Raw genomic sequence first — 24229 nt, 5'->3', positions numbered from 1 at the left:
ATTTTTTTTTTCACTTTCGCTGTTACTAACAGCGACTCTTCCCGAGGCTAGGCTTGGATGTACGGATGCTTATTTTGGGAAATAAGTTTTTACGGAGCTTATTTTGGGAAAAAAGTTGTTAAATCGTCTTACTTTTTTCAAATTTTTTCAATTACCTTCTTGCTTTTTTCGTTTCTTTTACTATTAGTTTTTGTTTTCTTTTATTTTGTAGTTGATTTTACTTATTTATTTTATTTATAGGCATTGAATTTATCTTTCCCGTGTAGTTACGTCTTTATTGTTCTCGAGCCGGGGGATTCTTTTGGCCGCGCTCTCCTTTATGGCTATGAGTTGCCGCCGTCCTTCCCTCCCCAGACCCTGTCCATAGTTTTTCTATGAGCTAAATACACTGGGTAGGATGATGATGATGATGATGATAAGAAAAATTATCATGAATAATATAACCTTTTACTTATTTTTCTATAATAATATCAACTTTTGATTAACCATGAATAATACAACTTAAGTAGGAAAATTAATATGCTAAAAATCAATCTAAAAGAAATTATATGACAAAAAAATTGGTAAATTAGTTAATAAACTAAAATTCGTATTATTTAAAAAAAAACCCTTAAGGTAGTATAATTCATGGTTAATCAAAAATTTGCATTGTTATAGGAAAATTAATAAAAAATACATTATTCGCAGTAATTTTTTCTACATAAAAAAAACATTTCACAGTTCAGTAAAATGAATGGAAAATTTCGGAGAACCAAGCACAGTAAATTAAGGTATTATATTAAAACAATTCAAAGATAGAAGTCTTATATTGTTAGCTTATACAATGGAACATCATCATCAGTTTATGGCCAATTGGCTTTACAATAAAAAGTCTTATATTGTTAGCTGATCGAACAAGCCAATTAAACCAACCAAAAGCTAATAGTCAACAACCATTTGTCAAACACCCTTACTTGTCGGTGAATTCCACGCACGCATGCATGCTTCGCTACTACTTGCCAGTAATCAATTTCGCATAACAGTAAGTCAGTAACCAAGATTTAGCTTAAATGAAGAAGCGCATCAAACTATAAAATTTTGGATTCTTTTAGTTTTACCAGTAAAATTTAGACACTCCTTCACTCTTGCTCCTTTGGTTTGCCCGACTTCTTCAACGTACCCAGAATTACCTGAATTGTATCATCCGTCTCATTCTTGATAGGATTTGCAACGAAGTTATAGTTCTTCTGTGGTCTTTGCTTCCATTCACACTCATCAGAAGCGCATTCACTTTCAAAACTAGCGATTGACGATTTAGACGCCTTTGAATTCTGGTTTGCACCGTCTACTAAAAACTCGACATGAGAACCACGATCCTGAGAGTCATTGGTGGCGTACCATGAGTCCAAGATTTGAATCAAGGAGCTAACATCCTTATTCCCCTTCGACCTGTTTCGATCTTCTGCATTGACCGTTGATGAGGTTGCATTCTCTTCGGGTTCTGAAAACTCCTTATCATCATCTGACAAGGAGGGTTCATAATTGCCATTTACCCGACTTATAATTGAATCTCTCGCTTGTTCAGTAACAGGTCCAAGTTCCTCCCATGGTGATTCACCACCTTCATTCTTCTGTGAATCAGACAGATAGCTATCAGACCCTGAAGACTTCCCGGAAAGGCCAACGGACTTAACGCCAGGAGAGTAAACCACATTATCCTTAAGAATGTAACGACCAACTAGTTTAACATCAGGCATTATCTGTAGAAGTGATACCAATTTTGGGTAACCGAGCTTTTGGTGATCGAGATGATATCCATACTTATCAAAAAAATCCCTTTTGAAGTAAGCAATGTCCAAACCTTCAGGGTTCCGTGGTAAACGCTCATCTAAAAGTCTCTGACAATCGGCTAAGACATCACTTCTTGATTTCTCAGAAGGCTTCTTGTGCTCAGCAGAGATAGCTGTCAAATGTGGCTTTTCTTGAGACGAGCCCATAAACATAGAACTTAAACCCTTTGAGCTTTGGGATTGGACATTTTGAGGTTGGAACTCTACAAAGCTATCCACGGCAGGCTGAGTAATTGTAAATCGAGGGGTTTTAGTAGGAAACTCTTTAATCCATCTCTTGGAAATTAGTAAATCTACCAAGTTATGAAGATCGCTTTCTTGGAGAGTCTGAAGAACCAAAGGTCCTTCGTTTTGAAGCCTTTCAGCAAAATGCTCCCTGAGATGGAAGGCCATAATTAGCCAAAAAACTACCAAAAATAAAAAAAGGAATATTTACTTTCATGCACAAGTGACAGCAATATGTGAAGACATGGCAGACATTTTCAACATTATCATAAAAAATATTGGAATTTTGAATTGTAAAATAAGTTGCGTTAGCTGATAATCACAAAATTATTAGCTGATATCATAGCAAAAAAAAAGAAATGAATTATCAGTGACTCTAGAAATAATACTTCTAATCCGCAAAAAAACTGCAGCCAAAATGCCAAGTTCAAAGAACGCAGATCACTACATGTGACAAAAATATACATTAAAACCTAAAATATACAATGAGCTACTTTTGTAACTGGATCATTCAGTTGTTCACCTATAGGCCGAAACAAAAGGAAGAGTGGCCTTAGTCACGGGAAGCCTGTGGGTCCGCAAATAGTTCTTTATATTTCGATTATAAAGAAACGACTCATTAAATCATGTTCACTTCTTACTTATGTGAAGTTGCAAAGTTGCAGATAATGTTTGTAACCAATGGTCAATCGGGAAACAACCTCTTTGTTATCATTAAAAAGGGTAAGAAACCGTACATCCGGTCCCCAAACCCCCACTTGATGGCATAAGAGTAATGTAATGGATTGCAGGAATTTTCTACTAGTTGAGTTGTTTCGTCTATCGTTATAAATTAGGCTTCTTGTTTTGAAAATGAATTTAGATTACAGAAAGCGTCCTTGGGTCCATGACTTGGCTAACTTGAAGAAAGAAATTGCATAACTAAGGATGGACATAACAGTAAGAACACTAAAATCTCAATTGTGTTTTGTGGTTCCGCTAAAAAGTGCAACAGGCATTAAATATTTTTTAACCTGTACCTTTACAAGGGAAGCCAAAGATAGTCCTATGGATTTGCATCTGAAAGAACATTTTGTCCCTTCCCTCATAAAAAGAAGGGTAAGCCAAAACCATATATAAGCTCTGGGTAGAAAATAGCACGATTCAATCAAAATGTGGTTTAGTTGACAGCAGCAGCAGAATGTGCACAATGCAATATGGTCAGCAAGAGTTATGCTAAATTTGATCAGAACGCAGAAACTTTGATCCTTACCCTTACATAAGTTCTCTTATGAAAGAGTTTTTGGTATTTAAATTTCACTCCAGATTCGTAACTCGTAAGTTACGAGTAACGAATATTGGTTTTCATAGCACTGTGGAAGAGATATATAAAGGAATGACTCGACATCTTGACACCAAAAATACTGATCATGTTGGTTAACGGATACCAACACCCCAAGGCTCTAAAAACTACTCAAGTTAAAATAGAACTTTAGGGAAGATGACTTAGTAAGCAAATAACGAGAATTAATTAATCATGTTTAATCTGGGGTCATGAAGTCACAAACCCTCAACACAGATCCATAATTGCAATCGCAAATAGGGATATTTTACATGGTAGCAAAAGCGAGTGGTAACAAAAATTTTTATTTTTGTCCACGACGTGGCATCAAGTTGTACAATAATTTAACACTGTAAGTAACATTATTTATAGAATTTCGTTAAAATTTCCGTTAATTGTAAAACAAGACTAAAATACCCTTACTTTTTGTTTTTAATATAAAAAACAATTTTATCTCCACCCAATTTTCATGGCTGCCAAAGCTGCACCTTTGCGAAAGCATCTTCAAAAGGGCATGGTTTCTTCTAGCAACAATAAAACAGCACTTAATGACTCCAAGCACCATAACAGTCTGTGTAGCATACCCAAAAGTCATACTACAATTGGATATAATATTTTTAGTGCTTCATATCATGGACACTAAATAACCTCGCATGCTTATTTCTGTTTTATTATTTTTCTTTCATGCCTCCAGTATCCCAATTGATAAATGCTTGAGTGATCTATGGCATTTAGTGAAACAAAAGACCTTACCTCTGATTTTCCTCTCTTCCAAATGCCACAAAACTTGAGAGCTTAAAAATTCAAATATTCCAATGCCAAGGCTTTAATCCCAACAATATGGAGTGAAAATCAAATATTCAAATGCCTATGTAATCTCATTTTCACCAATGCCAAGTGCCAACAAAATGGGGTAAAGCTTCTGAATTCTGCAATCGGTTGAAAAAATTGGCATTTGCATGGTCATCTATGGCTGAAGTTAAAGATGGATACTTAGATCTTTCTTTTGATTTTTTATCCATTAATGAATTCTGAATTTTGATTTTGGTTTGCATGGTCATCTATGGCAGATGTAAAGATGGGATACTTAGATCTTTCTTTGATTTTTTATCCATTATGAATTCTGAAAATTTGATGTAGGTTGATTCAGTAAAATGTAGATGAAGGTTTAATGGTGTTGCTTTCCATCATGATGAAGCCCATGTTTGACGAAGATGCCATGTCATGATGTGTGACGAAGATGGATGATGAGAATAAAAAAAATTTAAGTTCTTTAGCTGTGGCAAAACGGAAATTCAAGTGCATTTTCATTTATTTAACTAAAAGACCCTAATTCTACCTCAAAAATAAAGAAAATTGTAAATAGTTTGGATTCAGAGTGCCAGTTCTCCTACAAAATGTGTCTTCTTCACATAACTTACATAACAAAATCTTGGTGCAAGAGTAAGCCATCTACCTTAGCAAGAGTGTGGGAGGCAAGGATGCTTTAACGAGCAACAATGGGCAAAGGTGGCATTCACATTGACCGCTCAAAAGATCAAGGTAAGTATTCCATTTAATGAGTGGTCAAGTAGGCAGTAGCAGCAAAGGCACTATGCACAAGCGAACAGTTTGGTCGAGCAATGAAGGTTTATGTCCAAGCAAGTGTTGTCTATTGTGTTACTTGAGCATAGATTTTTAGGCTTACGGAATTGTGGTTGGGCTTGCTTGGACGAGCGGAGGAGGTGCTCAAACTTTGGAGATTACACACATCCTAACTTTTAGGAAACTTATGGAAATATTATTTTGAGCATTTGTAGTCTTTGAGATGGAGTCTTAAATACTAAAATCAATGTGTGGTGAAGTGAAGACTTGCTAAAATTCATCAACATCCAATAGAAGCTGAAGAGAGAGTAAGAAAGGAGCCCAAACCTTGATAGGAAGAAGTCTTGTTCAAGAAAATTCAATTGTTGTTGGGTAAGGTAACTCAAGCTGGAGCTTGTTGAAGCTAATTGGGTGGCTATTTTGTGTTGGCTTCCAATTGATCTACCTACCTCAAAATACAAAAATGTTTGTGCAATGATCGGGTTACCCATTTCCCTCTCAAAATCATTTAGGTAATCCAAAATTTTCCTACTGTTGATGCTTTAAGGCCATTAACAAAACTATGCCTATATTTTAAAAAAACGCGCACAATCACTTAAATGCCTCATTAAGTCTAGGCACAACGCGATACAAGAGGCTCTTTAGAAGCATGGCTTTTTGGCGCCTCGTGCGCCTTTTGCGCTTCATGTATTCCAGATGTGGTTTTTAATAAATAACATGACTTTGCATAATATTAATAAAATAACATAGTTGTTTATTGAATGGAATGCCAAAATTTACCCCTCATTCTTGCCCTAAAGCTATCGAGGAGTAAAAATAAAAGAGCAAAGGTTGGTGCTTTACTTTGAAGGTGACACCATCTTCACTTGATCTCCTCTATTGGTTGACGTCCTTACAACCCAGGTATTGTCTTCTCCCTTCCTCTACTTCTTCTTGCTTTCTCTCTTTCTTTTCTTCTTGTTTCTTGCTTTCTCACTTTCGGTTTCTCCTCTTCGTGTTGATTTTGTTTTATAAAAGAGTAAAGGTTGTTGCTTTGTTTAGTATCTACAGTTGTTTTATGTTTAATTTGTTTTAGCGGATGAGGAGAAGGATGCGAAAGAGGAAATTAGTGATGATAATGGTGAAGATGCTTATGAGAATGATGATTCTAATTTAGACTTTTAGTGTTTGTTTAAGTAAGCCACAAAATGTTTTAAGTATCAAGAAACCTTGATTTGCTTTCTTTACTTTTGTCTTTGTTTTACTTTTTATTTCTTTTGTTAACTCAAGACGATGTTATTGACTTATCATATGACCTCGGTTTCAAAACGTTCACCCGATGCGTGAGGCGCACCAAGACGACTAGAAACATGCCTCAGTGCATTACAAGAGGCAAGGACAAACCTACGCCTTGTGCGCCTCCTGTATGTTACCTTTCATTTTTGCTTTTTTTTTTAGTTTCAGGTACTCAACTTTGCTTGATTTACTAGATTCCTTTTATAGAAATAAATGTTTCTTTGAATTTAGATGATAATAGCAACAGGAGCACGCTTGTCTCTTGTTACATTCCCTCGATATTTGTTGAGTAACTCGTCACATACTCCCTCAATCTATCTATAATCTCCTAGACTCAACATCCTTGACAAGGATTCTCTTATTTCTATCATTGATGAATTACAACATACTATCATATTTCTTGATGCATTACTACATAGTAATCATTAGCTTTAGTGTGTCTCCTCTTATTCATTTCATAGTATCCTTCTCCCCTTCCACTAAATCTAAATTTTCGCACGCTCTCGCATGCTTCTTTTGCTTTGGTCGTAGCAGCCTCGTATTTGGCAACATTTTCGTCATTCCGACATTTTCCTTAGGCTAAGTAAACATTATTTGTTCTTCTTCACTGCCACCTTCACTTCAACAATTCACCATATTGTATCACTCTTAACTACAATCTTTTCATTTGACTCACCCTAAATCTTATTAGCCAAACATATAAAAAAATTCTTCATCTTCACCTAAAACGAGTCTACATCCACCTCAATTGCACAATCAAACTCCACAATTGTTTTAAAAGAGGTTTCAATAATTCTTACTTTATCTAATTAACCAATCTCATAGGTTTTTCAATTTTATTTTGCCTTGCTTTATGCAAACATCAACTATATGAAGTTTATGTTGTTTAATTATAGACTCCCTTGTATGACTTTGCAGTCAAGCCAATAACTTTGACAAAAACCGCTTCTTCAAATATATATTCCCCTGCTAAAACTAAAAAGCCAGGGCATATTCCTAAAAGAAAGAGAAAGGAACAACTATTCCCCACTAAATCCACAAAATTTGCAAAATCCTCCAAACTTAATCAAGTATCTAACAGCAGCACAAACATAAACATCGCAAACCCATAATCTGAGGACATTACTGGTTATAAGTGATCCAAAACGCATATAAAATCCTTTATTTTTGTTTTCTTCTTTTGGGTGGGAGGAGGGAGGAGGGAGAACAGCAGAAGTTTTGAATTAAAACACGAGTGGATCGGAACTATAAGAAATATAACATCTCTTTTCTCATAACCACAAAAGGAACATTCTAAAGCACTTCACAATTTTCACAAGACTTGCAGTTTTACACGTTTCACATATGATTTGAGAAATTTATGCAAAAAAGTGAATGAGATCGTGTTCTAATTAGATTAACTTGGTATTTTATCCTCTACTAAGCAAAAAAGTATGCAGATTTTTATAATTGCTCACTTTCACCAGCTGCAAACAATCTAGAATCACCCGAGATTAGGGTAAAAAAACACAATACAATTGTGTTTTCAAAAGTATTTGTACATAGCTCTAAGTTAAACTTCATAAGCTCGGATGTTGGAACACTATTATACAGCTACCAATGAAATGCAAATTTAGGAATATAGTAATAGGAAAACCTGGATGTTGAGCTTGAGACAATGTCGACACCTTTGCATGTCTTAAAAAATGATTGAAGAGCATTCCAGAAAGTATCTTTGTAGAACATCTCAGGTTCAAGCTTCGTTGAGTGTGAACTATCATCCAACATTCTTGAGTTTCCCTCTATTAAGATTTGCTCTAAATTGGTTTGTTCATTTGTTGCATTGATAGATGAATTCGGCCAAGATTTGAACCAGCTTAGTACCCTTGTAAAGATACCTGGACTAGTTTCACATTTATCAGATGCGTCACTTTTAGCATTCTCATCCAATACATTAACCGGAGATGCATCTGCTGAGCGTTGAACAACATGTTGGTTGGATGAAATTGTATCCTCTTCTTTGGGAGTTGACAATACTGGGTTAACACAAGATGTATCTAATTTATCAGAAATATTGTTGCTAGTCTCCTTGACATCTGTAACTGTGCCAAACCATAATCGTTTGAAAAGACCAATCTTGCTTTCAGAGCTTTGTTCTTCCATGGGAGGCACAGGAATATTCATGGCTTGTTTGTCAAATATTTCCTTTCCTGAGAGATCCTCTTTAGAAGTAACTTGGGTGTCAATATGAGGACCACTTAAGTCCTTTTTCTCAGGGATTTCCTCCTTCACCTTCTCTTCCACTGCTTTCTCTGTATGATTAACATAAGGGGACACAGGCGACACCGGCTCAACATCCACCATTCTAGTAATTGCATGAGTCTGATCAGTTTCTTTTTTAGTTACTTTGACATCCTGATTCTTATTCTCAGTGATCAATCCTGAAGTATCATTCCCTTCAACAGGTTTTTGGCTTTTTCGAGATGCTGGATGTAGCAACATCCAGCCACCAGGACTAGTTTCAATCCTCACAATTTGGGGCATCGACCGTAGAAAACGAATAAATTTTTTCTTACTGGAAATGTCTTTTTCTATAGACACTTTATATTTTGCTATGGCAGAGCGTAATTCACTGTAGGTAAGTCCCTCTGGATAATCATCTACAATACGCTGTATCTGCCATAAAATTGGTTTGGGCACGGGACAACACTTAGGCTGTGAGGACTGCTCAGAGTTGGAGATGTTGTCAGTCTCCAGACAGCTTTTCTGCTCAGATGCATCAAATGGATCCTCAAGGGGCCCTCTGTGGTGGCCATACCAAGAATTGAAGGGGCCGTCTGGTGGTTGATTAAAATGCCTACCGGAAAGATTTTCCCCTTTAGCAAGCTCATCCCAGTTCCACATAATGGTTGCAGCACTACAAAGAACACCAGGAGTACTTCCGGCTTCTCGAGCAGCAAGTAGTATATTATAGTTGTTCATTCTCAATTTGTGTATCATCACAGCAAATTCTCTATCACTAGATATCAAAAAGACATGCGCAGGTGGAGGGTTCTGAGAAACCCAATACATAAGGTCCACGAGAAGTGACCTATCAGCACTGTTCTTTCCACCTGCCAAGAACAATATTATAAATAAGGGAACAAGAAAGAAAACAAAGCATAGAATATATAAGCTTAACCTTAAGAGAAATGAAATGATACGAGTTAATATTACAAAATTACAGGAACTTCAGGCAATTGCTACATACTTATGTGGTAGCTACAGCTAATTTTCAAAAGCATTTTACATAGCATTATTGCATGGACTTAATTGCAGTCCAAAATCAATGCTAAACTATCCCCAATTTTCCAGCATAACATAGGGAGGTTCACAATATGAGCAATCAAAACCTTTTACTTAGCAACTTTAATCTGAAAAGTGTGAAACAAAATACTCTTTAATAATCCAGGAGATATATTTTAGCATACATTCCAAAGGGTGACACATGAGTAGGACATGGAAAGTTGGCACATCAGTCACAATCTAGGTCACCACAGTTTTGCTCCTTTTTTCTCAAAACAGGCATGACTGCTGGGTATCCGTATACATATCCAGCATGAGGACAAGTAAATAAACATAGACAAAGGTGCAGGGACAAAGCACTAATGAGTTATGTTCCCGAATGTCAAAACTAATGGCATGTGCATGAGCAACTGATAGTATAGAGGAACGAACGGAGGAGGAACATAATGTGATAAATCATATCTATTGATATTATTAATGATAATTCTTAGATTAGTATTATAGATAAGGGCCAAACAAAGTATAAACTTATAAGGGACAAAGCACTAATAAAATATGTTCCCAAATTTCAAAACGAATGACATGTGCATGAGCAACTGATATTATAGAAGAACAACCGGAGGAGGAACATAAATTTGACAAATCATATGAATTGATATTATTAATGAAAATCTTAGATTAGTATTATATATAAGAGCCGAACAAAGTATAAACTTATAAGGGACAAAGAACTAATAAAATATGTTCCCAAATTTCAAAACAAATGACATGTGCATGAGCAACTGATAGTATGGAGGAACAACCGGAGGAGGAACATAAATTTGATAAATCATATGAATTGATATTATTAATGATAACTCTTAGATTAGTATTACATATAAGGGCCGAACAAAGTATAAACTTATTAGGACAATTCTTCTCATGTTGGTTTATTTGGTTTACATAGCGGACCCCATATATGGGATTGATACTTTGGCATTGTTGTTGTGTTGTATTATCAAAATGAAGGTGCTTTTTTTTGGTTCCAAAGTTCAAATACATACATAGATTTGCTAGTTTTGTTAACTTATGTCCTCAAGCCCACATATACTGGTCATATATCCTCTCCCTCTTATTTTTACATTTTTTTAATATGCAAATCAAAATATTTGAAGTTGGATGAAATTGAATGGAGAATTAAATATTATATATCTTAAGACACTAATAAACCTAGCTATGTGGTCTTCCATAAAAAGACCCAACTTTGGATTATCCCTTGTTGGTCATAATTCATAACTTTTATCCCGATTTATTTAATTGGGCCCCATAAAGACTGAACTAACTACTAACAATACCCCCCTTTTCTTTGAGCTACTTTTGAAAATTTTTCGATAAACACCATTATCACTAACTCATCATCACCACCATATCTCTTTTGCCTCTCCCGAGTTCCTTGATTCATGATTTGATTTAATAAAAGTTGAATTATTTCTTTGAATGACCTAAACAAATATGTTTTTAGTTTTGTTGTAATTCTTTCCCATTTCAAAATCAGGAGCCTTGTATACAAATCAATATTCATTGATTACATGTATCCATTTCTCGTTTTTTAACAATTCCTTTTCGAATTTCGAATTTCTTTCCCATTTCCAAATCAAGGGCCTTGTATACAAATCAACTCAAAAATTATGAGAACCGCAAACATTTAATCAATGAATATGCAAAGCATATTTAAGATTTTAATTGAGAGAAAATCACAATTTTGATATCCTCTACACATGACGTTATGTACTCCCACCAACAAACACCTCTAACTATGGTCTAACATGCACCACCAACCCTATCACTCAAAAACGCCGCCCACCATTCAACCCCCATTCACCACCAAACTCAATACTCACCCACAATCACCATCAAAACACTCCCAACCACAGACCAAACCCACCATTGGCCCGAACAAGCTCACATAGTCACATCAGGCGCTTCGTTGTTGCTCTCTTCTTAATGACATTACTAAAAGCACAATTTTTTTCTTCCTACTGCTCTGATTTGGACATGATTCCAAACAAGCAGAGAAAGTACTAGTAGCAACAAGCCATTGCTCTCACAAGAAAAAAATGAGGAATTATGAAGGTGTGAACCAAAAGAATTGATCTATCACAGTATCATGATCAGAAGGATGGTAGTGATATGAGAGTAGCATCAAATGGAAAACATCTATAAAACCTAAATGACGGAATACTCTTTCAATAAAACACTAAAAATATGTATTTAAGACATAGTATCATAGAAGAGTTAAAACAGTTAGTTCAAAATGAAGCAATATTTGTACTAGGCTCACGCTGAACTTCATAGGATCTATAATTTGAAAAGTCTTACCTAGACACTTGAAAAACAGTTGCATTTCAAAGAATAAATAAAATCAACCCTTTTTATCAGCCACAAGTTGAACTTAGGGTGTTTGTTTAAAGGTTGTTGTAATTTTCTAATGAATAATACTACAAGCTTGTAATTTATTGGATGCACTAACAACCATGTAATCTCATGCATTTTTGTAATGATCAAATGATTGAGACACGAGTCCACTTTTAGGTCATTCCCAAATCTCATATTGCTTCCATGTCGCTTAAATGCTTTTATGTACACCCAATAAATTCTCCAGCAATATTCTATAATTAATACTTGATCAAATTTGAATTCCCATTTTTCTTTTTAAAGTAAAATGAAACTTGCATTATCGCACACATTTTCATTATAGCTCTAAGCCATAGTTCACAATTTTCGTATCACTATCAAAAAAGAAAATGCACTCATCCTAAGAAGTGAAAATTAAATGACAAATTAAATGTTTCCTCTCACTTATACATTACATATCACATCTACTGTACTACTATAATCTTAGTTTTAAAAAGTACAAGGCGCACCAAGGCGCAAAAGGTCCTTAGAGCCTAGGTGCAAAGCACAGGCAAAGGTGTGAATTTCTTTTTGGCGAGGCACACTTCCTCGCTAAATATCTTTAAGTAATCAATTAAAAACATATATAAAATGCTTACAACATGACATTCATAGTTAGTATCAATAAGCTTAAAAACATTCATTATCGTTGCAGTAAAAACCACTTTGGCACATAACTATCATAAGAAGAATATGAAGGATACCTAGTTATTTTCTTCTTTATCACCAACATTTTTTTTAAAGTAATATTTTCTCAAACATAAGTAAATTTGGGTTTTGAGTTTTATTTTATTTTCAAATAAATAAGCATAAGTTTCCTTATCCAACATTTGCACTGTTACGAATCAAGCTACTGTGCACACAATTTGTAAAAGAAAGTTAGGAATAGGGGAAGAGAGAAGAACAGAATACAGAGAAATGAGAGAAGAAGAGGGAAAAGAATAGATAGAATGACAGAGATAGGATTAAGAAAAGGAGGAGAATGTATTAGTATATCATTGCATACAATACTTTATTACATAAGCATATTTATAGAGCTAATGAGGCCTAATAACCTGCTGCCCTTTTTGGATTAGTTAAGATTCCCTTTCTAGAGTATTTCTCCTATTACCCCTCCTATAACAGAATTCTGTTAATTAGCTAGCCAACTCATCATTCATTTCCCCTTTTTTGCGCCTTTGATGCACCTTAAGAGTCTTGGTGAGTAGTGTAGGTACAACACTACCCGCGGCCAAGAGTTGCACCTTGTCCTCAAGGTGGGAGTCAGGAAAAGTAGCAATAAGCTGGTGGTAGTTCTCCCAAGTGGCCTCGGATGGTGGTAAGCCTTGCCACTGGATCAAAACTTCCCAAATGGATGAACTAGGCTGGCGTAAGCTGAGTATGTCCTCTGGAGTGGTGACAGAAACCAAATCTTCAGAAATGTGAGGGGAATATCAACAGAGTCAGGAATGCCCACAGCAGGTTTCAATTGAGAGACATGAAAAACCGAATGGATGAGACTATGTGAAGGCCAAGCAATATGCTACTTTGCCAATCTTTTGAGTGATCTTATAGGGCCCATAATAGCGAGGTGTTAACTCTCATGTGGGCGACGAGCGAGAGATTGCTAGCGATATGGTTGGAGCTTCAAGAAAACCGAATCACCTTTTGAAAAAACAACTTCACGACGTTTTGAGTTAGCATAATGGAGCATGCTTTGCTGAGCTTTAACCAAGGCGAAATGAATCTCATCCAACATGGCATCTCTCTCTTGGAGTAGGTGCTCAGCACTGTCAACTACGGTGTTGCCTTGGCCAAAACGCACTAAGTGTGGTGGAGGTTTGCCATATAAAGCCTGAAATGAGACATACGAATGGAGGAATGGGGTGCGGTGTTGTAACAAAATTCAGCCCATGAAAGCCATTTAGCCCACTATTTAGGTTTGCCCTTGATGAAGCAACGAAGGAAAGTCTCTAAGGTCTTGTTAACAATCTCAGTTTGGCCGTCGGTTTGGAGATGAAATGTCGTACTGCGAAGGACTTTAATGCCCTGGAGACGAAAAAGCTCGCGCCAAAAATTACTCAAGAAAACCCGGTCCCTGGAGATGAAATGTCCGTCACAATGGAGGAGGGAAACCCATGCAAACGAACTACATCCTTAATAAATAAGGCTGCCACAGAACCTGTTGTAAAAGGGTAAGTCAACCCTACAAAATGTGCATATTTAGTAAAGCGATCAACAACCACAAGAACGGTATCGATGCCATGGGATTTCGAAAGACCCGCAACAAAATCCATGAAAATATGCTTCCATACACTAATGGCTAAAGGCAGTGGCTGTAGGAGGCCAGCAGGTGATTGATACGAAGCTTTTTGTTGTTGGCAAGTACGGCATTGTTGAACGTATTGGGTGACCTGCCGGCGCATACCTCCTCCCAGTACCATTTTGAGGCGCGTCTTTGACATGTTTTAACTTCACCAGCATGACCCCCAAGAGACGTATCGTGGTACTCATGTAATAAGATGCGAATGAAAGGCCTGGATTTTGCAAGGACAAACCGCCCTTTATAAAATAAGTCATCATTGAACAAGGAGAAACCCACTGGAATATCCTCACCTTTTTGAATAGCTTGTTTAATGCGGGCCAGGGTTGAATCCTTATCAACTTCTTGACGAAGAACAAGCCGATCAATACTGTTGGAGCTGTAGAGAGTGCATTCGACCAACTCATGAGAGCGTCGGGATAAGGCATCGACAACTTTATTAGACAACCCCAGATTATAAATGATAAGTCAAATGCCATCATTTTTAAGAGCCATTTTTGATACTCGACACCCACCTCACGCTGCTCAAGGATGAACTTTAAACTGCTTTGATCCGTTTTAACCCATAAAATGATTCCCCATTAGGTAATGCTTCCAACGAAGGATGGCAAAAAAAATAGCCATGAGTTCGTGTTCATAGATGGACTTCCGTTGCGCCTGTGGGCCTAAGATACGGCTAAAGAAAGCAATAGGATAAGCCACTTGGATTAGAACAGCCCATAGGCCCGAACCTGAGGCATCGGACTCAATGGTAAAAGGTAGAGTATAATCGGGGAGAGCGAGCACAGGAACTGTAGTGAGAGCATGTTTGAGGACGGAAAAGGCTGCCTCAACTTTCGTACTCCTATGGAACGCGTCTTTCTTAAGTAGGGTTGTGAGTGCCTAGGCAATCTGGTTATATCCTTTAACAAACCTCCTATAATAACCGGTGAGACCCAAAAAAGGCCCTATAGCTCACTGATATTTTTGGGGGATGGCCAACCAGATATTGCCTTGATTTTGTCTTAGTCCACCGAAACTCCATGACAAGAGATGACATGACCCAGATAAGCAACTTGAGTTACCCCAAAGTGACATTTCTTCCCATTGAGAACCAAGGAGTGAGCCATGAGTGTATAAAGAACAGTGGCAACATGGTTGACATGGTCGCTCTCGGTTTTACTATAAATGAGAATGTCATTAATAAAGACCAAAACAAATTTCCGAAGGAAAGGCCGAAATACCTCGTTCATTAAGGACTGAAAAGTAGCCAGAGCATTCATGAGACCAAAGTGCATGACGACGAACTCATAGCGGCCGCCATGGGTGCGAAAGGCCGTTTGGGAATTATCCTCCAGCTTCATATGGATTTGATGATAACCAGATCGGAGGTCTAATTTAGTGAAGGCCATGGCTCCCCCAACTCATCTAGCAACTCATCGATCACCAGGATAAGGGAATTTGTTTGGAACAATGGCTTTGTTTAGGGTTCGATAGTCAACACAGAAATGCCATGACCCATCCTTCTTTTTGACGAGAATGATAGGGCTGGTGGAAGGCCTAATCATGCTCGCTTTGAGCATATCATGGACGAGACGTTCAATTTCAACCTTTTGAACGTGAGGGTAACGGAAGGGACGCACACTAATGGGATTGGTCCCTTCCTTCAATACTATAGAGTGGTCATGAGTGGGTGGGGAGGAAGGGCTGATGGGGGTTGGAATAAGAGAGAGTAACGGTTGATAGTAGAGGTGAGGAAAGGTGGTATGTCGAGTGATGGTGGGTCCTCCATATTGCTCAAGCCCATAGTCTCAATGAGTACCCCCTGCTCTTCATGGTGCAATATTTTCAGTAGTGCTTTCATGGATATCTGAGAGCAACGGAGGGAAGGGTCGCCATGTAAACATATTTCGTAGCCCCTGATTGAAACTGCATCTCATGTGTCTTCTAGATGATAGTGAATGTCCCCAATTTTTCAAGCCATTGCACTCCCAAAATTACATCCAAGCTGCCCAACTCCAAAGAGAAAAAATCCTCCACAATCTCCACTCCTTGTGAGGACAAATAGACCTGCCTACAGATTCCTTCTCCATAAACTTTCGTACCCGTCCCCAAAGTAACCCCAAAAGGTTCGTAATCTGTACATGGAAATCCCAATCTGCGAGCTACGGAAGTGGAAATATTGCTCGTTGCCCCAGAGTCAATGAGGACTAGTACTGTGTTTCCCTTAATACTCCCCTCCATCTTCATAGTCTTCGGATTCGTAAACCCGATCAGTGATTGAAGTGAGATCCCTTGGAGAGGGTCCTCGGCTGCCATTTCATTTTTGAGCTCCTCCATGTCCTCCAAGTCACTCGAGGAAACCCCGCCTTCCTCAACTAGGATGAGGCGAAGCTCGCGGTTGCGGCAAACATGCATGACTGACCACTTCTCATCACATTTAAAACAGAGCCCTTTAGAGCGTTTTTCCCGCAGTTTGCCGTCGTTGAGGCGTATAGAACGCTGTTGATCTTCCGAGTAGGGTGGTGTTTGGATCTGTAGTGCGTGGGGATGGTGGGTTAGGTTTGTTTTGTGGGTAAGCAAAGTTTTGGGTAAATCTAGAAAGTTTTGGGTGAGGGGTATATTGGTAATTTGGACGGTAGGGCCATTTTGTCTCATAAATTTAGCCTTGACAGCATCCTTTTCCTCAATCTTTTCAGCCCATTCCATAGCTATTTTAAGTGAGGTGGGGTCCATCAATCTTAACTCACACTGTATATCTTCCTAAAGCCCATTTATAAAAGCCACTAAAGCAAAGTCTCTGGGTGCTTTACCTATGGGTGAGGCTTTCTCTACCAACTCCCGACAGTATTCCGCCACCATTCATGTCTGCCTTAACGCCAACCACTGCTCTACCAGTCCTCCCTGATTGGCTAGCCGGAATCGCCTGAGGATGAGGGCCTTCAAGTCAACCCACCGAGTAATCGACTCTTGTTGATCTTCCTAGTGGTACCAAGCTAGGGCATCACCATCCATGCTTATGACTGCCGCCACCATACGTTCCTCCTCCGACAGATTGTAGTAGGTAAAGTATCGCTCCGCCTTCAAAATCCACCAATCGGGTTTCTCACAGGTAAACATGGGTATGTCCACCTTCTTATTTTTCCACTGATTGTTTACCTGGCTATTTTGGAAAGCCGTAAAGCCCAAATTCTCATCAATAAAATTGTCATGGTTCTCTTGTTGATTGATGCTCTGGCGATTTTGGTTGTTAACCACCAGCACCGGACTTCGTCTCTACAAATTTTGCGAGCTCCCAAGAATGCTGGTCATGGGTTGTGGCCTTGAGTTACTGGCCATGAACAACGTGAGAGTCTCCTGCATTTTTACTAGGCCTTCATCCATAGCGGTGATGGATTTCTTCAAGTCTCCATACTTAGTTTCAAGAACCGCTTGATTCAACAACTTCCTCTCCTCTAGTTGCGATATTTCAAAGTGCAACTGAGAAGTAAATTGTTGGGTGAGATTATCAAGCTCATGCTCAAACTGCTCGATCCTCTGCTGATTTGTTGGATTTCCTATAGCAAAGAAAGAAAAAATTGCTCTGATACCAGTTTGTTATGAATCAAGCTACTGTGCTCACAATATGTAAGAGGAAGTTAGAAATAGGGGAAGAGAGAAGAACAAAATGCAGAGAAATGAGAGAAGAACAGGGAGAAGAATAGATAGAATGACAGAGATAGGATTAAGAAGTGGAGGAGAATGTATTAGTATATCATTGCATACAATCCTTTATTACATAAGCATATTTATAGAGCTAATGAGGCCTAACAACCTGCTGCCCTTTTTGGATTAGTTATAAGATTCCCCTTCTAGAGTATTTCTCCTATTACCCCTCCTAAAACAGAATTCTGTTAATTAGCTTGCCAACTCATCATTCATTCCCCCTTTTTTGCGCCTTTGATACACCTTAAGAGCCTTGGTGCGTTGTGTAGGTATGACATGCACATTCTAAACTGATCTTGTGCATTTGTTATTATGTGAAACTACGTATGGTGTTAAAAAAACAAAAGTCAATATGAAACAATATTTTTGTTTTAAATAAAATGAATGCCAAAATTTTGACTTCACCTTACCTAAGTGGGGATCACTTTTAACTTGAGGACGGGGAGAATAGCAAGTAGAAATTAGACAACTAAAATACAATAGAAGTGAAAGAAATTATTATTGCAATAATTTCAATAACAAAGTATGTTGATAAACAACAGAGCATATAAAATACAAGAGCTACTAATATTGTGTGCTAGTCTTAAATCTTAAGCTACAACACAAATTTATGAAACAATAAGAAGCAATCTTACCGAAACAGAAATACAGTATTGGGATTAAAAATCGCAATGCAAAACGTTACTTTTGGATAGGAATAGTACATATCATAGGGTCCTACTTTTATATGATATTTTAAATAATTGTAATTTTAACAATATTTTGCAACAACATTAAATAGGAATTCAGAAAAATGATGTTTCTTAAAATAGTCAAGAGTTTTGGGGACAAGTTTTTGATGTGACATTTGGTGGGAAATTTCTGATTTCATGCAACTAAGAATGGAGGCTTAATACTAATAAGTTGACAAATATACATCAACCAAACAATTATTTCAAAAAATAAGGAATAAACACAGGCGAAATCTTTAAAGAGAGTGAGTGAGTGACCCATCAATTGCTCCATTGCTCCTATCAGATCATTTCAGTTATACAAGTATACGCACATCTCCATTTGTGGTGTTTTTTGGTTGGGAGGCATGGAATTTGGTTTCCCTTTTACACTTCCTCTAGAAATCTTCCCAATATGTAAAATCCCCAAATAAAAAAAAGAAAAGAAAAAAGAGTAGTTTCCATCCTAAACTCTATATTGAAGCTTAGCCCCTAAACGAGTGCAAAATCAAATAGGCACAAGGAGTATACCAATTGAGATTTGGAACGAGTGGACCATACAAAAAATGAAAAGGTCTAATATGGACTTAGTTCACACTAATATTAGTATGGACCAACCCTTACACTCCACTCTACTCCACTCTTCCACTCCCTTCTACTCCACTCTTACATTCCACTCCACTCTTACACTCCAATTCACTCCACTCTTCCACTCCATTCCACTCCACCCTTATACTCTAACACTTCACTCCACTCCACTCCACTCCACTCTTATACTTTTATGCTCCACTCCACTTCACTCTTATACTCTTAAGCTCTTACACTCCACTCCACTCTTAATAAAAAAATTAAAATCACGTGACCATTTTTTTTCCAATTTATTTTTAAGAAGTTTTTTTTCCGGTTACTTTGAAGTATGTAATAAAGGGTAAATTTTTCATACAAAAGAGGTAACATTATATCACAATAGGGGTCACCGTGATTGTAAACTTAAAACTAAATAATTATTTTGTAACACGACAAATCAATTTCAAATTTATTGTGCATGTGGTAGAAATACAAAAGTACAAGTTTTACGTTAATTACACCCTACAAGACAGACACCTTTTGTATATCATAAAGGATAACTTTGTCTTACTAGGGGGTAACATCGAATCAAAATAGATGTCATCTTCATTATAAACTTAAAAATAAATAATAATTTTAGAGGAACCACAGATTAAATTCAAAATTTGTTGTTAATATGATAAAATTTTAAACCAAACACAACAAATACAAGCTAATTACATTATAGGAGAAGGATAACAATCATATAACATAGGGTAACTTTGTCTTACAACAAGGGTAACATTAAATCATAATAGGAGTCATATTGATTACTATAAAGAGTGAGTAGAAATAGGAGTGATGGATTATAGGAGTGATGAAACTTAATCCACACCATTTTAGTGTGGACCAAATCCACACGAGTTTCTCATAAATAATTACCCCCACAAAAATTAGTTTCCATCAATTACTGCCCTAGCTTAAAAACAAGGCTGCATTAGTTGTAAGAATTTCAAAACAAACGAATCGATATTCCCACCCTAAAGGTTTATAAAAATCGCATTTTCCACAGCATAAAGGGATATCTTATAATTTGAGCGACATTTAAACGTTATGATAATCGCATCAGTCTCATTACCCAATCACCGTTCTTACCAGGATTGCGACTGACACCACATTTTTAGACAATGATTACTACAGACCATAAACATTTAGAAAAAAAAAAGATACACATAAAAAATTTTATAGAAGAAGAAAGGGAATCGAAATAAGACCTTTAGGAATATGAACAAGATTGACACCAGTACTAGACAGAGCCTCTTGATTAGCCCTGGAAAGGCATAAAACATCACCAAAGGCAGTAACTTGAACAGAACCCTTGATCCCATTTGCTCTAACAGCTGAAGTGATGAAATGGGAAATCTTATAAGCATTAACCCTAGTTGGAACACCACAGTTTTCTATGTCCCACCACACCGAAACCCTAACATTTTTACTCTCTTCTTCATAACGCCGCGATGCCGAAAAGTGTTGATGATTAGAGGGAGAATTAGGGTGAGAAGAAGTGGAAAAGAAAGAGATGCATAACACTCTTGAGTGTGACGAAATGGAGAAAGGTCTTGAAAGAAGAACGCGAGAAATGAGCTTTGATTTTGAAGAGAGCGTATTCATGAAGGTTCAAGAAAATTAGGGGTTTCGGTTAATAGTGAAATTAAGAAATTGGATGTTTAGGGGAGTGAGGAATAAGATTAAACAAGAGTGAAATTTTGCTCATTTGAATTCTAGTTTCATAGAAGCCATGATCGTTGATTAAAGGTTTTGTAATTGAGGATGTTTGGGCGAAATCATGTGACGGCTAAAACCCTTCATAAACCCTACGCATTCGTTCCTCACGTGATGAATCCTTCATAGGTTGCCTATATTGCTCGCTCCTTAAAATTAGGGGTGAAAGTTCTCTGTTTGGTTTGGATTATATACAAATTTAAATTAAATCAAATTAAATTTGGTGTTGAAATTTTCAATCCAAATTTAAATTATACTTTTTACAATTCAAATTGAACAAAATTGAATTTGAAAATTTTAGTCCAAATCGCACTGAATTAATCAAATAGAACTGAACTAGTTCAGTTTGGCCGAATCGATTCCAATAGAAAATTTCCAACTATCAGTCCATTCATTAATCATTACAACTTAAAGTGTTCATTAAAAATAGACTAAAACAACTTAAAATGTTCATCAAACATTGAAATAAATTTAAAAGTTCATTACAAAATACAAATTCCATATTACAATTTACAAAATACAAAGTTCATCAATCTTCAATTTCAATGGGTTGAGATATGTTGAGCCATCATCGTCGAGATCTTCCAACACCATTTTACTCAAATCTTGCAAAAAAACACAAAAAAAGAATTAATAAACTCATTTTTGTCTATATTACAAAATAATGTAATTTGTAAATAAGTTACCTTCTTCAAGTTGTTCAAGATCTTCCAAAGCTTCTTCAACATTAGGAATAAGGGATGAATGAAGCCAATCTTGAGCACAAATTAAACTCTCCACAACTTTAGGAGTAAGAGAACTCTTAAAAGGATCAAGAACCCTTCCACTCGTACTAAATACACTTTCTGAAGCCACAGTGGAGATCGGGATGGCCAACACATCACGTGCTATTTTTTCCATGGTAGAAAACCTAAGACTATTAAACTTCCACAAACTTAGAATATCAAAATTCTCAAATCCTCTTCAGTATCTTCATCTAAATACTTATCCAATTCAGCCTTTAATTCTCCCTCTTTCTCACACTTTTGTTTCTTATATTTGTTCTTCAAATACTCAATTTTCTTTTGTGCAAATGAAACATTCCCATCCTTAATAGAAGATGACACTTCTTCCTTATTCGATTCACTTGATGATGAACCTCGATACTCCTCAAACAAAGCATTCAAACTCTCCCTTAATTTCAAAGCAATTGACTTGGCTTTCTTTTCCTTATAAATTTCAGTCAACATCCGCTCCACATAATCAATCTTATAGCGAGGATCAAATACTACAGCAATTAAAATGACCAAGTTTATTTTTTCAAGATCACCCCAATACTTGTCATATTTCTCTTTCATTTTATTAGCCATCGTTGACATTTCAAAGTCATGACCAACACTTAACTCTTTCAAAAGTGCAGAAACATTCACAAGTTCATGAAAAAACAAATTAGTGGTAACATACTTAGATTCAGAAACACACAAAGTCAACTCATAAGACCTTCCTAAGAATTCACAAAATCTCTTAACATTCTCCCAATCATCATGTTCAGGCTTGCCTAATTTCTCTCTTTCTTTTAACTCAGCCTCATATATGAGGATCCTCCTCTGCGTACCTCTAAAATCCAAGCACGAGATCAATAGCGGCACTCAACATCAAAAGGTAGAATTCCACCTAGTAATCACATCAAGACATAACAATTTTTTGGAACTACTTTTCTCATCTAAAACACTATTTTTAAATCTTTGTAATCTTGCAGGTGACTGCATAATGAATCTAACAGCTTGCCTCACGCGTTGAATTGAATCATTATCAAGTTTCATTCCATCACCAACCACCAAATTAATTATATGAGCTACGCAACGCATATGTAAGAATTGACACTTAAGAACCCCTGTTTTCCAACCGTTTATCTTTTTTTCAAATAAACAATAGCAGTGTCATTAGTGGAAGCATTGTTAACTGTGATACAAAATATATTATCAAGCCCCCATTCAAGCTAACATTTTTCTACAGCATTACCAATATCATCACCCTTGTGACTAGAAACTGGACAAAATTTAAAACTCTCTTTTGTAATTTCCAATCATTATCAATAAAATGAGCAGTCAAACACATGTAATTAATTTGTTGAATAGAAGTCCATGTATCAGTAGTTAAAGAAATTCTAGCATTAATCTTTTTCAAGTAACTCTTAGGCTTTCTTTTTTCAGATATAAAAATCTCATAACAATCTTTAGCAATAGTCACTTTACAAGGCACACGAAACCTAGGCTCTAAAACACTTGAATAATGCAAAAAACCTAGACCCTCAACAAACTTAAATGGAAGCTCATCAACTATTATCATAAAAGACAAGGCTATTCTACAACTCATTGCATCAAATTTATTCTAAGTAATACTAACATTACCAGCTTGCTTATCTTTACCATCATATTGAAAGGAAAGTAAACTTTGCTTTGAATCTTTAGGGGTATTGTAACACCCCCGAGATTTTGTGACGTCATTAATTAATACTTTAATGACTTGTGGGTGTTTTAAATTATATTAAATTAATTTTGAAGTAGTTTTAATAAATTTCTTTCACATACGAATTTAAATATTAACATATATTTATATTAAAAATACAATTGCAATTCCTAAATAAAGAGGTTCGAATCAAAATTATTATTTTATTAATATGTGTGAGTACACATAGGTGAGTCTCTTAGTTGAGCCTCGCAATAAAATAAATCTAGATTAAATAAATAAATGAATAAAACATAATAATAATAATAACCATGATAAAAAGGGCACGAAACCCTCGTTGCCTTCCCATAAGCCGTCACTCCCTCCTTCTTCCTTCTCCCTCTTCCTCTTCTCCCTGTGACACCATACTCCCTCAAAGCCTCACGTTTGAAGCCTCCCAACAGCACCACCAATCTCACTCACGGCAGCCGGCAGCAGGAAGGCTGCTTCTCTCCTCCTTCACGGCAGCGAGCAGTAGGTAGGCTGCATGTCTCTCCCCACCCCCCAGCAGCCGTGCCACTGTGACCACCACCAGCAGCGTGCCGTGTTGCTTTTGTTCTCCTCTACAGGCGGCCACCGCACCACAACCCTCTTCTCCCTCCTCCCTCGCTGGAGCAGCCGGCAGCCAACCCACGAGCAGCCGCCAGCTGCTGGATGATTTTGGGCTTCTCTCCAGCCATTTTTGGCCCTTGTGCGCCACCACCACAAGAACCACCAACCTCTTGACCCATTTTCTAGTTTCACCTTTGTGAGCCATCTCTTCTCTTTTCTCCAATTAATTTTCTAG

At 36.9% G+C, this 24229-nt stretch overlaps 1 protein-coding gene across 1 annotated transcript; it reads right to left on the bottom strand.

Annotated features, from left to right (window-relative positions):
• Positions 1-741: 741 nt before the first annotated feature.
• On the bottom strand, positions 742-21043 carry LOC130820152 (uncharacterized). The gene is made up of 3 exons (XM_057685415.1): positions 20448-21043; positions 7871-9326; positions 742-2205 (listed from the first exon to the last, which is right to left on the bottom strand). Exons 1-3 carry the CDS (start codon positions 20842-20844, stop codon positions 1119-1121), a joined length of 2940 nt encoding a protein of 979 aa, XP_057541398.1. The 5' UTR covers positions 20845-21043; the 3' UTR covers positions 742-1118.
• Between the last annotated feature and the right edge of the window lie 3186 nt (positions 21044-24229).

This window comes from Amaranthus tricolor, chromosome 8, assembly GCF_026212465.1.
Source record: "Amaranthus tricolor cultivar Red isolate AtriRed21 chromosome 8, ASM2621246v1, whole genome shotgun sequence".
Lineage (NCBI taxonomy): Eukaryota > Viridiplantae > Streptophyta > Magnoliopsida > Caryophyllales > Amaranthaceae > Amaranthus > Amaranthus tricolor.
The sequence above is the reverse complement of the archived record's forward strand: the minus strand, read 5'-3'. Positions and strand labels throughout refer to the sequence as shown.

Excerpts from the sequence above, each read along its gene's own strand:
- LOC130820152 (XM_057685415.1), bottom strand. The coding sequence starts at position 20,844 with ATGAATACGCTCTCTTCAAAATCAAAGCTCATTTCTCGCGTTCTTCTT. Across the intron at positions 9,327-20,447 it reads TCTTGTTCATATTCCTAAAG|GTGGAAAGAACAGTGCTGAT; the intron begins GTCTTATTTCGA and ends TGTTCTTGGCAG. Across the intron at positions 2,206-7,870 it reads GTCTCAAGCTCAACATCCAG|GGAGCATTTTGCTGAAAGGC; the intron begins GTTTTCCTATTA and ends CTTCCATCTCAG.